The sequence below is a fragment of the Canis lupus genome, chromosome 28, assembly GCF_003254725.2.
Source record: "Canis lupus dingo isolate Sandy chromosome 28, ASM325472v2, whole genome shotgun sequence".
In the NCBI taxonomy this organism is placed as follows: Eukaryota; Metazoa; Chordata; class Mammalia; order Carnivora; family Canidae; genus Canis; species Canis lupus.
The window spans coordinates 26907570-26922310 of record NC_064270.1 but is presented as its reverse complement, the minus strand read 5'-3'; the positions used below and the strand labels follow the sequence as shown (position 1 = coordinate 26922310).

At 44.7% G+C, this 14741-nt stretch overlaps 1 protein-coding gene across 3 annotated transcripts in view; it reads left to right on the top strand.

Moving 5' to 3' along the window:
- The window catches only part of GFRA1 (GDNF family receptor alpha 1), a 203016-nt gene that overhangs the window by 170935 nt on the left and 17340 nt on the right, over window positions 1–14741 (top strand). For all 3 annotated transcript variants that reach the window (XM_049103309.1, XM_035708181.2, XM_049103310.1), the window contains 2 exons: window positions 598–732; window positions 4474–4655. In XM_049103309.1, coding sequence (XP_048959266.1) covers window positions 598–732; window positions 4474–4655 — 317 coding nt within the window. The remainder of the gene's footprint in view (window positions 1–597; window positions 733–4473; window positions 4656–14741) is intronic.

The window sequence follows — 14741 nt, the reverse complement described above, 5'->3', positions numbered from 1 at the left end:
ATCAGCATAGAGAATTTCCACTGTTTATTTCCAATTCCTTCGCAACTTGGAAGACTTTATTTAAATCAGTTGAGAGCCTGGTGAGCAGAGGCCTCGTTATATATGTTCCGGATGTGGGGTAACCCAAAGGATAGCTTCTAAGCTTCCCTGTGTTACTTTGAAGGAGCCATTTGCTTCTGAGGGAAGTGCATACAAAGTCCTAAAAGGATTTTTAAGATATGTAAAACCAGTTCTATCTATTTATGAAGATTAATGACATTTTCAAGAAAATGCAAGGGATTTGGCAACTCATGCATTCTAAGTTAATTCTCTCCTACTCCGTAACATCCATACCATTTGTGCAGGAAAAAAAAATACCCTAAGTGCAGCTCAAGGAGTTCTGTTATAATTTTTAAAGTAAATGTGTAAATTATTTTTTGTGCTCAAGATAAATTGCCAAGAAAATGAACTGTTTAACATAATTTCCCACTCAGCAAACACAGTGTTTGTAATTATCCGTGGCGCATCCACCATCAGAGGAGCGTTTGTTTCTTTTTAGGCTATAGAAAAGTCTGTACTGTCACATAAGAACAAGATGCCTTGTTTTTACTTTTTTAGGTACAGTCATGACCCCCAACTACATAGACTCCAGTAGCCTCAGCGTGGCCCCGTGGTGTGACTGCAGCAACAGTGGGAACGATCTAGAAGAGTGCTTGAAATTTTTGAATTTCTTCAAGGACAATACTTGTCTTAGTGAGTTTTAAAAAGAAAAAGGAAGCAAACACACAGACATGCTCTCCTCTCTGTGTTCAAGCTGTACCTCCATGTTTCTTGTGTCTGCCTCTTCTCTCTTTCTCTCTCTGTTGCTTTTTTCCTGCTCGCTGGTGGTGAATCCAGCATCTCTTGGCCATACTATGCAATGCAGCAGGGAACAGAGCAAGTGGGTGCTGCCAAGTCCGGGAATCCAAAGGCCTAAGAGAGCAAGAGATTCAAACAACGGAGGGTACATTATGTCGGATAGAACACTACTACCCACAGATCAAATTTTGATCTTGGCAACCAGTGCAAAGTCTGTTCCAAAGGTTCTTAAAACCTGGGCGCAATATACAGCGTGAGAAGCTCAGACAAATTAGACAGGGGTAAGCCTCCAAGGGCTCTCTGAGAAAAATTAGAACATTAACATCAATAGCCCCCTGGATGTTCAGGGCTGGCTCAGAGGAGAAGCCACAATTCTTGAGTAGGATAAGCTGGTGATGCAGCCAGGAGCCTCAGGATGTCAGTTATCTCGGGAGAGAGAGATGAGCACCCGGTGGGGCGGGAGGGCGGCGGGGGAGCTCCTGCTTGAAAATAGTATTGGTTTTTATTACAGTTGCCTTCAGGCAATTTGGAAACATGTTTCCCAAAGGGAGAGGGATAGAGAGGAATGTACAGGTGTGAACAATGGGCATTCGTCAGACCTGTGCCAGGTCTCCCTTCTGTCCACTGAGATGTGCACGCTTGAGGTGATGATCCAGCCGAGATGCTTGAGTACCTCACTCTCATTTTGTGGCAGGCATCATGAATTTATTGGGTGCCTTCAACTCACTCTATAGGGAGTGCAATATATACATTATCTCATTTACTGTAATTGGCACAAGGGTCCTAGGAGATATAGGTATGAGCATCTCCATTTCACAGTTGAGTAAACAGTTGTTATTCTCCTGGACCCTCCATGCCAGAGATGGATCTGAAGCCCCAGTGCCTTCTTTTGCAGGCAGGGGCCTTTGTGTCATGCCTGATATTAAAGGGCCCATTGGAGGAGAACATATGGCCAAACGCTGGGGCCAGGTGGGACTTCCTGGTGAGAGATGTTGGAGCAAGCTTCTAGGAATGAAGGTTCAGCCACCCCCCTAAGAGCCATGACAACTCTCCATGGTGCTCTGCTCTACACAATGACTGATTACCAGAGAATTAGCTAATAACTTACTGTGTGTACATGGAAAAGCTTTTCGGTGTTACGTATTCTGAAACCTCTTTATTGCTGCCTTTGTTGAAAAGACAAATCTAAATGATTTGCTTACTCGGTCCTTCAGTAGTATGGCTGTAACCAAATGTTGTAATCATCTTAAAAGTAACACAAGCTTCTGAACACCTAAGTGATATTGAGAACCACCACAAAACTAGTCAGAAGTATGGAGACATTTGTTAAGACATTGGGCATCCCACCGAACTATACCTCAGATCTCTTGTTTGGTCTTTCCTTAAAAAAAAAAAAAAACCTGGAAAGTGTGTATATATCCTTCTTTTCTACATCATCCTGCATAGTCTTCTGACAGAATGAAAGTTTTAATGAAGATAAAGCAGTGAGAGTATAGGTCAGTGTGAGAAAAAATTATAGTCACACTGGCTGGAAAACTGCTCCCTTGTGGAGAAATTCAAGGTGTCCCTGCTTAATAATATTTTGGTGAAGGGGAGACTAGTCTGGCATCTTTTTTTGCTAATGACTTTTCAGTAAAAAAAAATACATTTGGTCTTCAGCAGGGACCAAAGCCAGCCGGAATTATTCATAGTCATTCCATTTACACTTTGATGAGAAGGGGCACAGCACACCAAAGACACAGTGCTGTAGATTCACTCTCTTGTAGAAGGCTCTATAGAGTAGAAGGAATTGAAACTTGTAGATTGCAACCCAAATGCAGTAGCCCGTCAATTCTCCTGCCAGATCTCTCTCGGATTCCTCTATCACAAACACAGCTTTAACTGATTGCTTATTTCTGGTTATTGGAGGAAACAGTTCTTTTTAAGCCAAGGGGAGGGGAAGAAAGAGAAGAATGAACTGGAGACAGAGGTAAGGTCCCAGTTACTGCCACCTTCGCCTCCCTGGACCACTGTATTTGAACTCCAGTTGCCCATTCTACTCTCACCCTTGCTTCATTTTCTTCAAGCATTTCTCATCACCGAATGTATTCTGTATTTCACTTTACTTGCCTCCCCAGTTGGCATGGGGTCTCCATGAGGGCAGGGGCTTTTGACTGTCATTTCTGTCATCAGTGTTCACTGCTGCATGTCCAGCACAGAGCAGTGTCTGGCATCTAGTACCTGTTCCATTGATATTTGAGTAAATGAGTGAGTACTCACTGAGTGAACGAATGACCAAGTAGCAAGGCAAACACGCCTGAAAACAAAGGTAGGACCCATAAATGGCAGGAATCTCCTGAATCTACCTGTCTTCACAAGAAAGAGAAAGGAGTGTTCTTTGGTTAGTGGTGGTGGTTGTTCTGGGTCATTCAAGGAAACCAGGCCCCCGTGTACCTCTTTCTCTGCATCCCCCCAACCTGCTAAGCCATGTAACATGGCTAGGAGCATAAAAAGCATTTATATTAATTCGAAGCTGTTTCTTACAGCCTAAAAAATGTAAAGTTTTAGAAAACAAGCTTCCAATTTGCTGAACCTAAAGGATAATAATTTTAGAACAAAATGTCACTTCTAAGAGGAAGATTAGGCTTAAATTATTCTGTCTTGTATATCGAAAAATGCCAGCTAAGAATCATATATTAACAATTTGCACATTCAGGTCTCAAATGGAGGAGTTTGATTTCTTACACAATGAATATGAAATAAAAAATTCCTAAAGCCAGGCCAACTCCCTGAGGACCTGATTAAAAACTGTTTTTAATTCATTTTGGGGAGGGGAACAACACACAACCAATTTACTCTTGCCATAAAAACAATCTAATCCCATGAAATTGTAATAAGCTTTTAAAGTTTTACATTTTAAACTTTTCATTTAAGCAGGGCTGCTCCTACCTAATTATGCAGATTTTGTTTGGAAGACTGGGAGCAGAAAGGGAAAAAATAATCTTACTTAAATTTTCACTATATATTGATGAGATTTGGGTAATTTTTTTTCTTTTAAAGAAACCAGTTGCATCTGTACTTTGAGCAGTGCCTGGCTCATACTGGCTGCTCAAAGCATGTTGCAAGGTGCTCTGTGGTGGTGAGTCAGATTTTTTTGCTGTTTGATTTTACTGCCTGCCAAACTAGTTTGTATGCCACCAAGTTGCATCATAACTAAGGATATGTTACTTTAAAAAAAAAAAAGCACTAACTAGTTTACTTTTAGTATAGAATTTTAACAAGGGTATTCTTGGAAGATGGAACAGTGATTGCTATCCCCCCAAAATAGGTTTGAGGCTGGGTTTCGAGGTGCTTGACTGATGAATATCTCAGGGCAAGGATCTTGCTCAGCACCTAGTACATAAATAGGAACAATATTTGTTGCGCTCTGAGCATACCTAAGTGTCCATCTCGGTGCTTAATGAATGAATTGATTTTTGAGCACCTGACCCAATGGCTGGCTCTTAGCATGTGTAGGGTGGATGGATGGATGGGTTTTGTTCAGGGAAGTCCAATACTGTAATCAGAATTTCTAGTGTGCCTCTCTGGCTTCATGTATCCTGTCTGTTACATTTGCTGCTTGACTTTGAAATTGGATTTCCTCCTGTTTTACTGCAGAAAATGCAATTCAAGCCTTTGGCAATGGCTCTGATGTGACAGTGTGGCAGCCAGCCCTTCCAGTTCAGACCACCACTGCTACCACCACCACAGCCTTCCGGGCTAAGAACAAGCCCCTGGGGCCAGCAGGGTCTGAGAACGAAATCCCCACTCATGTTTTACCACCTTGTGCAAATTTGCAGGTAAGAGCGGCAGCTGAACTCCCTGTTGGAGCTCACTTATGAGGGCAACACAGACCAGTTTCCTTCAGTGCACTTAAAGATAAATGGCTAATGATGAGTTGGGTTTGAATCTTAAAAGTGCATTTTAACCATGATGAATGGAGATTGTGAAGTGCCACAGAGAAGGATGAACTCTGGAACTGACTCCCATTTGCTGGGAGTAGGACATTGGTCAGGGTACCTGGGGCTGGCCTTGGCGTCTTCACCTGTAAAATGAGGGGGCAGGGCAGATGAATCTTTAAGCCTTCTGTTTGTGGAGTGGCCAAGTTGAGTTGGTTTTTAATTTGTCTATCATCCTTATTCTGCATTCTCTACAAAGCAGCAGCCTATTGAACTAGAAAGCACTCTTGGGTTGGTCACCATCACTGTCATTTACACTTAACGTGGGGTATTTAACTCTGTCTGAAGATAAACCAGAGACAGTGTTGCTATTGAGATGTTAACTCCAATGTAGAGTCCCATATGGCTTCATTCTTCCTGAAGCAGAAGAAAATGCTTTTCTGGAGAAGGAGGAGCCATGCGGAGCTACCTCCCAAAGCCTCTTGTGTGTATAGAGGCAAGTGTGAATGGCCAAGAGACTTCCTTGGGGCTAATCCAGATCTGCAAGGGCAGAACCACAATGGCAGGCTAACAGTGGTTTCCTGCCTTTAGTCAAAGCAGTGTTTATTCGGCCTTTTTATTGATTTTTTTTTCATAGTAACGAGTGTTCAACTACTTAGCAAGACATTACATATTTATATGTTTGTACCTCTTTGGCTGCTATCCTCCTGACGGCTATGAGAGAGCGATAGTTTTATTGTTAGCCTCCTCCTTGCGTTTGAGGACACTGGGACTTGGTGAAGTAACACTTTTGCCGGAGCCTACGGAGCTTATGAGTCACAGAACTGGGAATCCAGGAGACTCCTGTTGCTTTCATAGTTCTTCCTGTGTTTGGGGGGTAGTGGTGACCACATGATGGTTTCTTCTTCATGCCATGCTGGGGAAGGGGACATGTGCCACACACTGTGCTGTCACTTCACACTTGTCACTGGAGTATATTCTCCTTTCTCTCTCCCCACCCTGCTGCCACCAAGGTTCACCAGAAACCTCTTTTGCCAATACCTTCTTTAACTCACAATCCTCTTTGTTCCTTACAAACCATAGGGTAGTTCTTCTGCTTCTGATTTCATTGCTGTCTTTTCTCCCCCAAGGTCTCCCTTCTTTTTGGATATCCTACGTGCCATTCAGCTGGCTACTGGTCTCTGTCCCGTCTCCCTATGTCTTCTTCCCAAATACAAACCTTCAGACACACTCATACACACACACACACACACACACACACACACACACACAGACAACACAGCACTGAGGAGAAGGCGGGGAAGCCACACAGCCTAAGGTCAACCAGATGTTCTTCATGCTTCTGAAGCATTTCCTGAGCATGTCCAATATCCAAAGCACGGTGCAAAAACTGCCAGAAGTAGGAGGAGGCTTGGGGACTATTACAGCATCTAACTGCTCCATCTTGCAGCAGAGCCCTCAGGCTCTGGGAGGAAGGGTGACTTTCACAAAGGCCCCCAGTCAGCAAGAGGCAATCTGGAGCCAGACATCGCACCACAGAAACGGGATCTGTTCTTCATCTCTGGCTGATGCTCGGCATCCTGGTTCCTCCTACAGTCAGCCTTCTCTTCTTACTGGGTCCACTCAGATTCTAGCATCAGTAAAGACAAGTGGCCAGAGGAAGGATAGGACCCTGTTGTCATTCACTGATAAGAGTGAGCTAGATAGGGTTCCTGACCTATAGGAGAGGCAAAGCTCTGGCTGCAGCAAAATGAGGTTCATTTCTGCACGTGTCTGAGGGCACAGAGCATGACTGCAGAAGCGGTGCTTTAGCCTGTTTATTGAGCTTCTTCTGTGTTTCAGAAACTTCATCAGATGGGCACTCAAAAAAAAAAATTCTCTCCTCAGTGAACTTACAAATAATGGGCAAGACACAGCTTGTCAACATTTTTGGAAGGTCAGACCAAATTAAGAGATGACATTTCAGGAGAAGAGCCATCATTGGAAATTCCATACAATTTCCTCCATGAGAGAGGACTGTGTCAGCCCTAAGAAGGCATTCCCCCCACCTCTCCAGGCCCTGCTTCCCCACCCCCCCACCCCCAGATCACAGAGTGGGACTTCTGCTTCCTGTGGCGCAGGCATGTCTTGGCCACACAGCATCGTGCCTCCAACCCAGCTCTGCCCAGCCACCCCTTCCTGTGAGGAGGGCTCTGTGCTGCTGCAAGGTTGCCCTGGCAACGTCAGGGGACACATGAGCTCTGTTCCCAAGAAACGGCGCCTTTCCTTCCCCTGTGTTAGTGATAGGAAGTCTGCCTCATAAATAGAGGGGCAAAGTAAAATTAAAGCATGATGTTTGTGTCAAGACTGCTATTTAACTTCTCAGCGGAGGGGGAAACGGAAGTGTGGGACCGAGGAAGGAGGGCCCAGCCATAATTCTCTTCCCTGTGACACACACACACAGAATCCATATACTTGGAGCCAAACAGCATTTCACTTCCGGAGAGCCCTTCACAGTTCTATCAGCCCTCACCTCTCCCCCTATGGAGAAGACCTGCTTGAGCCTGGTTTTGCACACGAGGCAGGGAGTGAGGGAGTGAGCTCTGCAGCCAAGCCTGTGTTCCCACCCGGCCCTTCTGCTCACCAGCACCATGGCTTCCACAAGCCTCCGCTTCCACAAAACTCGAGGATGGCCAAGCTGCCAGAGTTGAGGGGACTAGATGGGGGTCATGCTTCAGTGCTGGGGCAGAGTGAACCCTCCAGAACGGTACTTTAAAAATGGCACATGTGATGCTTGATCCCGAGTTAGTTGGCTGCTGGGTCCCTTTACAGCAGATGGATGGTGGTGTTGTGCCTTGCTTGCAGACATCCTTCCCTTTTACAAATAAGGCAGCCGAGGCAGGGAAAGGTGAGTGACTTAACCAGAATCACGCAGTAATTCTTTGGAGAGGCTGGGCTTTCTGCTCCAAGGCCAGTGTACTTCTGCCATAATCCATGACTTCGAGGAACCCATCTGGGCTCTTTCTTTGAATTAGAAATGGACAGAAAGGACAAATGAAAAATAGAAAAGCAGGTTATCAAGGCTTTGTCTTTCTGCATCTGTCTCATTTCACTTAGTGTCACGTCCTCTAGGTTCCTGATCTCACGTATATGTAGAATCTAAAAATGTCGAAATTTTAAGGCAAGGAGAATGGTGGGTACCAGAATCTGGGCAGTGGGGGAGATGGAAAGGAACTGGTCAGAGGGCACAGGTGTCAGTTACCTGGATGGATGGGATCTAGAGCTCTAGGATACAATATGATGACTACGGCTAGCAGTGCTGTATTGTATACTAGCCCATCTTAACTGCTCCCATCCTCCCCAAACATGGTAACTACCAGAGGTGGTAGGCTAATTAGCTTGATTATGGTAAACTTTTCATCATGTATGCATGTATCAAAACATCATTTGTATTCCTTAAATACAACTTATTTCCAAATACAGAATTTTTATTTTTAATTTACACCTCAGGAGAGCTTGTTGGGGGCGAGGGGTGAATAGAAAAAGCAGCAGTGAGAAGCTAGTTTCAAGAGAGCCATATGACCTACTGCTTCCTGAAGGCAGCTATTCAAATAATTGGGAAAACACAAAGTTCATGCTTTAGGTTGGGATTCTTCATGCAATTCCAGGATATAAGGAATAAGGGAAAGATTAAAAGTTTGCCAGCAAAACTTTTTTTTGCAGCTTGGTGATGTCTTTAGAATGACCTATACTAACAACAGTTGAAAGAATCATTGGAGGCCAGAGGATGGGGGGAGATGAGTGAGTGATAAGAGATGGGCCTTCGCCCCGAGAACATGGTACCTGGCACTGATTTAGGACTCACGCTTTGGAGTAGGGCTCCCAGGAGACTCATTCTCCCCATCTGTCCTTCTTTTGCCTGCCTAGCTGTCTCCAGATAAATTACCATTTGCCAGGGGGTCCTAGAAATATCTTAGAGTGGCGTTTGTCCCAGCCATGTGTGTCATTACTCAGAATAGAACTGACTTAAACCAGCTTGGGATCCATTGGTAACAGATTTGGAGAAAGTCAGCTATCTTTGGCAGCTCTAAAGTTCACTTGCCTTGAGAGGCACCCTCTTGTAATATTTTAAAATATACAATAATATGAGAAAACTCTTGGGGACTTGAGTTTCTGTCTTAACATTTGAGATAGATTTCCCCTTTGGAAGGGAAGAAATAAGAATAAACATTTTCAAAAGTCGGCTCCAAAGTATAATTATCAACAAACCAAACCCAATTCTTTTGGGGAAATGGGTGGCCTTGGGTGTGGGACGTAGAGACTCATCTGCAGTTCCTATGCAAGGCTTGCCTTTAAAAAAGGAAAGTTGATTGATTAGTATAAAATGTCATAGAAATGTCCAAGTGCTAACCCCCTGAGGTGATAAAATACCAGGTTTTGGGTAACCCGCCAAGCTCCCATGTCAGGATTAATTGGCAGTCATATTAGTAACAAGCATGACGCAGGCTGTGCTATTGTTGGCATATCCCTTTGACTTGTACAAAGTGGTCACATGAAAAACAAAGGAAGATTAAAAGTTCTACCGATTATTTCATCTTCTGTGCACTTGAGTGGTCTGCTAGCTGGAAAAAGCTCAGGATATTTAAACCAAATGGACTGTACTTGTCGCCTATTTAAAGTAAATATCTTTGGGAGATGTAAGTAGGTGTTGGAAAAAATCCCGACTTTGCATCATTGTACACCACTTAATTCTGGAAGCTTAAAATATGGACCCCTTATAGTGGCATTTGTAGGTCTTGGACTTCATGGAGAAAGTTCTGCTACTTCTGCCTCTTTGTACTCGTGTCCCTCTCCTCCCACCCCAAAAGAGCTGTGATTGACAGGAGGAAGTCTGGTAGCTTGGGGAGTACACCCTCAGATCCAGGGCTAGCGGGCTGGCTGTGGAAGAGCTGTGAGCAGTCGGAGAGCTCTAGTGAACAGTGAGAGCCACAACCAGGGTCAGTGTTTCTTATGAGCCAAAGAAAACATATCTATCTCTGGGGAGATATGAAGGGCCAGAGGTTGTAGATAGATCTCAGGTAGGGCTCCTCCCCTCTCCTTAGGTTTTAAGGCTGCATTCTGGAAAGGAACCAGCAATGTGGTGTTCTCAGTCAAGGAAGCGATGTGAGCACAGTCCCATGGATAGTCTTTGTGAGAATGTTTGCTGCTAAAAATCACCAGTGTAGAGGGCAGCTGTTCCCTTCTTTCCCAACCACCCATCATCTGCTTTGGTGGTCAGGCCATGCTAGCTAGCCCTGAGGGTCCACCACAGGGACACTGCTGGCCCTCAGTGGGCTGTGGAAGCAAAGGCCCTGAGGTGGGCATCTCTCCTTGAGGAGTGAACCTGCAGTATCCACTGGATTTGAATCCAGGTCTACATCTCCCTGGCCTCCCTTATTTGCTATAGTTCCCTCTCTTCAGAGTATGGTTTGAAGCTCACAGAAATGGGCTGGGTGCTTGTAGGTTGTAGGCTTGTAGGATGTAGGTAAGAGGGACAGAGGGCAGGCAAGATTTGCCTATCCATTTAACTCCTGCATATTAGAGTATTCAAATATTTAATTAGAATATTGAATATTAGAAAATTAAAAATAATCTAGATCTGAAGCAAGACCTTCCATCCCAGAAGAACAGCATATGCCTCTGCTGTTTCAGTACCCCGTCACCTAAACAAAGTCCCTTTGTACCTGACAGGGCCAGACCAGACCAGAAATGATTTTAAAACTCTTCCCAGGGCCAGACCCCAAAATTCTAGATGTGGCGGCAGGAAGGCAATTATCCAAACCTGCTAAATACCCAGGACTCCTCTAGCTGTGACCAAGTGAAAATTTGAAGTGTTGAGTTTTAAAAGGAAAGCTGCCAATGGGTGTTCTGTAAATCATTTGTGCCAGCAGACTGACCCCATTATGTCAGCTAATCCTGGAAATACAGGAGGTAAATTTAAATCTTCAAGCATGAAGCACTTAATCAATATTCTAAATGTTTTTCTTGCAATTTATGCTAGCAGAGCAATGGGGTGCTTTGGCGTCCTGTTAATCTTCCACTGGAGAAGAGGCGCTTGAGAGCTAGGCCAGGGTGGTGGGATTTTGCACAGGATGATTGGTGGGAGGGTGGGAAGCTGGAAGGGGAGAGGGTGAGGTGCTTACTTCCACACCAGGCCCCTGGCATGAGGATGGTTGTCCCAGGATTCAGTACACCCATTCCAATGGGCAGAGCCACCCTGCGGCCACCTCCTGTGGCACTTTCCTTAAGCCTAGGAGTTGCTCTGCTGGGAAGAACATGAGCTCTGGGGTCAGACGGACCTGAGTGAGAACCTTGCCTCAGTTCCTATTGCTCTGTGACCTGGGCATGTTTCCTTCCTTCTCTAAATTTCTGCTGTAAAATAATCACCTGCCTCTCAGGTCTGTTGTGAGGATTAAAAACCTGGTGCCCGTATGCAGAGGGCCCAGCATTACTGTCCAACCCTCTCCACTTGGTAAGTAGTCACCACTCTTAGTGTGATTGAGAAGTGTGAAAGCTTTAATTCTGGACCCTGGGACAATAAAGGAAGGAACTGTGCCCAGCATCTGGGAGTCCATGGAAGAAGAAAGACAGAACTCTTTAGATTGTGCTTCCTTAATTTGTAAGAACCATTGGAACTGAGTGGTATCCTGCTGATTCGAAGAATTGGTCATTATAGAAAGTCCGAAGGAAGGAGGGAAGGAAGTACAGGTGTACTTTGAACACCAGGACAAGGAGAAAGGGAAACCAAATGTCAATAAAGAAAGGACCAGGTCTTGAGGGGTTCTGACTTTTCCAAACACCATCTCCCCATGCCCAGGAGTCTGTTGGGAGTGTCATCCTAACAACCAGCTTCTTGGTGTTATGACTAGAGCCATGACAGTAGTCAGATCTTGGTCCAGCCTGGGTACCGGAGCAAGACTGTCTACCAGGTGCCATTGCCACATCTCTTTAACCAATGCTGACATTGGGAAGAGGTGGCATAGCTGTGAACAGGACACAGTCTTAGTTGCAGAAAAGGTCGTGTCTGAGAACCAGCCCCACCTCTCAGCCTCTGACACCAGGACTTTGATTCTTTCCCATATCTGCATTCTGCTGGTACTGTTGTCTGCTTCATATTTATCTTTAAACTCAATTACTAGGTATACTTATTTATATAAACACTATCATTTTTAGACTCATCCAAAGCTGTTAAAAACATATGTGAAACATATGTGAATCAATGTACTAGTTCTCTATACATTAAAATCAATATATAAATATTAAAATTAAAAATGTTAGTAATGCCACCTACATAGTGTCATATGTACCAGTAGTCTCCAAACACTACTTTGAGAAACATTAAACCATCCAATATGATAGAATCCAGAACTATTTGTTTTGATAACGTGCATCACCTCTGGTTTTTATGGTTGGGTATTAATAAAGCAAATATGCATAAGCTTTTCCCATGAGTCAGGTACTGTTCTAAGCACTTTATATATATACATTGACTCATTTAATCCCCACAGTAACCTTATGAGGTCAATACTATTATTATTCCTATTTTCTCAGACAATAGGCCTGAGACACAGAAAAGCTTGATCAGGAGAGGAGAAATAGGAAAAGGAACATCTTTCCCTTGTATGTGTTTTAAATGACTACATTGTATTACCTAAATCAGAGCACTTTACCTTTTTGTTTCTGGGTAACATTATTCACTCAATATAGATTAAAATCAGTCCTTACATTCTTGTGGAACATCTGGCAGATGGAGGTGCCAGACTGGTTCATAAACTGGCATAAAGAAAGGAAATGGTGCCTATTCTGACACCAACTGGTGTCCCTAGAACTCAGTTCTGACATCAGCTCTCGGAGGCAGCATAGACACCAAAGGTTAAGGCCACGGTCCCCAACAAGCCTGCCCTTACTTCAGATGATGACCACACTTCAGGGATCCCCAGGCCACCTGCACTTCTGACCAACCAGCTACAAATTCCAGGCTTCCCATGACCCCTCAGATTCAACTCACTAGAATGACTCAGAACTGAGGAAAGCACTATACTTATGATTATGATTTTATTTTAAGGGATACAAATCAGGATGAGCCAAATGGAGAGATCCTTAGGCTGAGGTATGAGAGAGTCTCCAAAAGAAAGCTTTCATTCCCTCTCCCTGTGGAAGCAGGACATATCACCCTCCTGGCACATTGACACATTCACCATCCAGGAAGCTCCACTGAGCTTCTGTGACCAGAGTTTTAATTGGGGTTTCATTGCATAGGCATGATTGATTGAGCCATTAGGCCTGTGATTGAATGTAATCTTCTACCCCTCTCTGCTCCTTAGAGGTCAGGCGCTTGGGCTGACCTCACACGATTCAGAGCCACAAGCCCTTGGCCCGTAGGTGGTCTCCTGATGACCAGGGCCCATTCTGAGTCATCTCATTACCATGAACTCAGGTATGATCTAAAGGGCTCATGAAATATCAAAGATACTCCTATCACTCAAGAACTTCCAATGATGTAGAGGTTATCTCTCAAACCAGGCATAAAGCGTAGTAAAATTCTGATTTTAATTTTAAGGGCAAACAGTGAAACTTCTCATAAGAAAGCTGGAGTTGAAATTTTGAGCACAGGCTCATTTCGCCACTTACCAGCCATGAATCCTTGAGCAAACCACTTAGCCTCATCTTCCTCACTCCTGAAATGGGGATGACAGTCATAGAGCCTCCTGGAATGTTATGAGGATTAGCTCTGAGCCTGCCTGTAAAGTATGTTTTGTTGTAGAGCCTGGCTCAGACTCAAATAAATAAGTCTTTATTATCTGCAAGTTTTGTGATGCTTCTGGCACTTGGATATCACTAGTCCTGTTTGCCCCATCTTTGGCAATAGAGAAGTGCCCTGAGAGGGGACAGGCTGGGTTACACATTGCTTTATGGGTCCTATTTTCCAGGGGCTTTTCTGGTCTTGGTGGGGCCCTGTGGGGACTTTGCAAGTTTGTAGAACAGGCTTGTTAAGGATAAGAAAAGGTGAGGCCTTCTCAGGGTGGTGGTTTTAAAATGTAATTTAGTGAGATGCTTCTTTGTGGGAAGTCCCTTGCTTCCTTGGAATTCTTAGCAGAAGATGGGCTGGGCGCCTCTATGCCAATCTTGGGAACTTCAGTTCCTTAGGCTGAGGTCTGAGAGAGTGATTTCTTGGCCATGAATGCAAGAGTTCCTCTAGGTCAGACTTAACTCAGGCTTGGCCCTCTTAGCTTTTTGGCCTGGAAAGTCTCTCTTGTGGGGGCTGTCCTGGGCCTTCTAGGGTGTTGGACAGCACCCCTGGCCTCTACCTTCTGGATGCCAGGAGCACCATTACCCACTTGTGACAATCAGAAACATCACCAGACATAGCCCAGTGTCCCCTGGAGGGCAAAATCATCCCTGACTGAGGATCACTGGTCCAGCAAATGAGGGCTGCCTCATAGACCTCATTTGCTCATAAACTTTTCTGTTTTACAACAAGGGAAGTGGAAGTTTTTGAGAGTCTTTTTGGGTTTCCCTACATGGTAAGGGGCATATGGAGATGGAAGAGTGACCGACCACAAGGGACCAGATCTTTCCCAGGTGGTGCAAGTAAGAATAAGGAAAAGAGACTGCAGTTGCCACCGAATGCCCAAGTTTAGACATTTAAGTTAAGTTTGGACATTAGGTTTTCCCAGGGCAACACTCCCCTTGGAGTGGGACCTGTGGATGGTGTCACAGGTGGTTCTGACTGAGGCTCTTGATCCAGTTCTCACCATCCAAGGCCCTGCTGGACTCCACAACATTCAGAGCCCCACACACCCTCGCCTGCTTCTGAGGAATGTTTGTTCACCCACCTGGCACCCTGAATGGGTAACCCACAGGTGACATTTCAAAGGAGACACTTGCCAGATGACCAGAGTGGGTGGAAGTCTTTGTACCCCACCACCCTCAGGTCTCACGCATGGACTTGGAGCAGAGGAGTCTCAG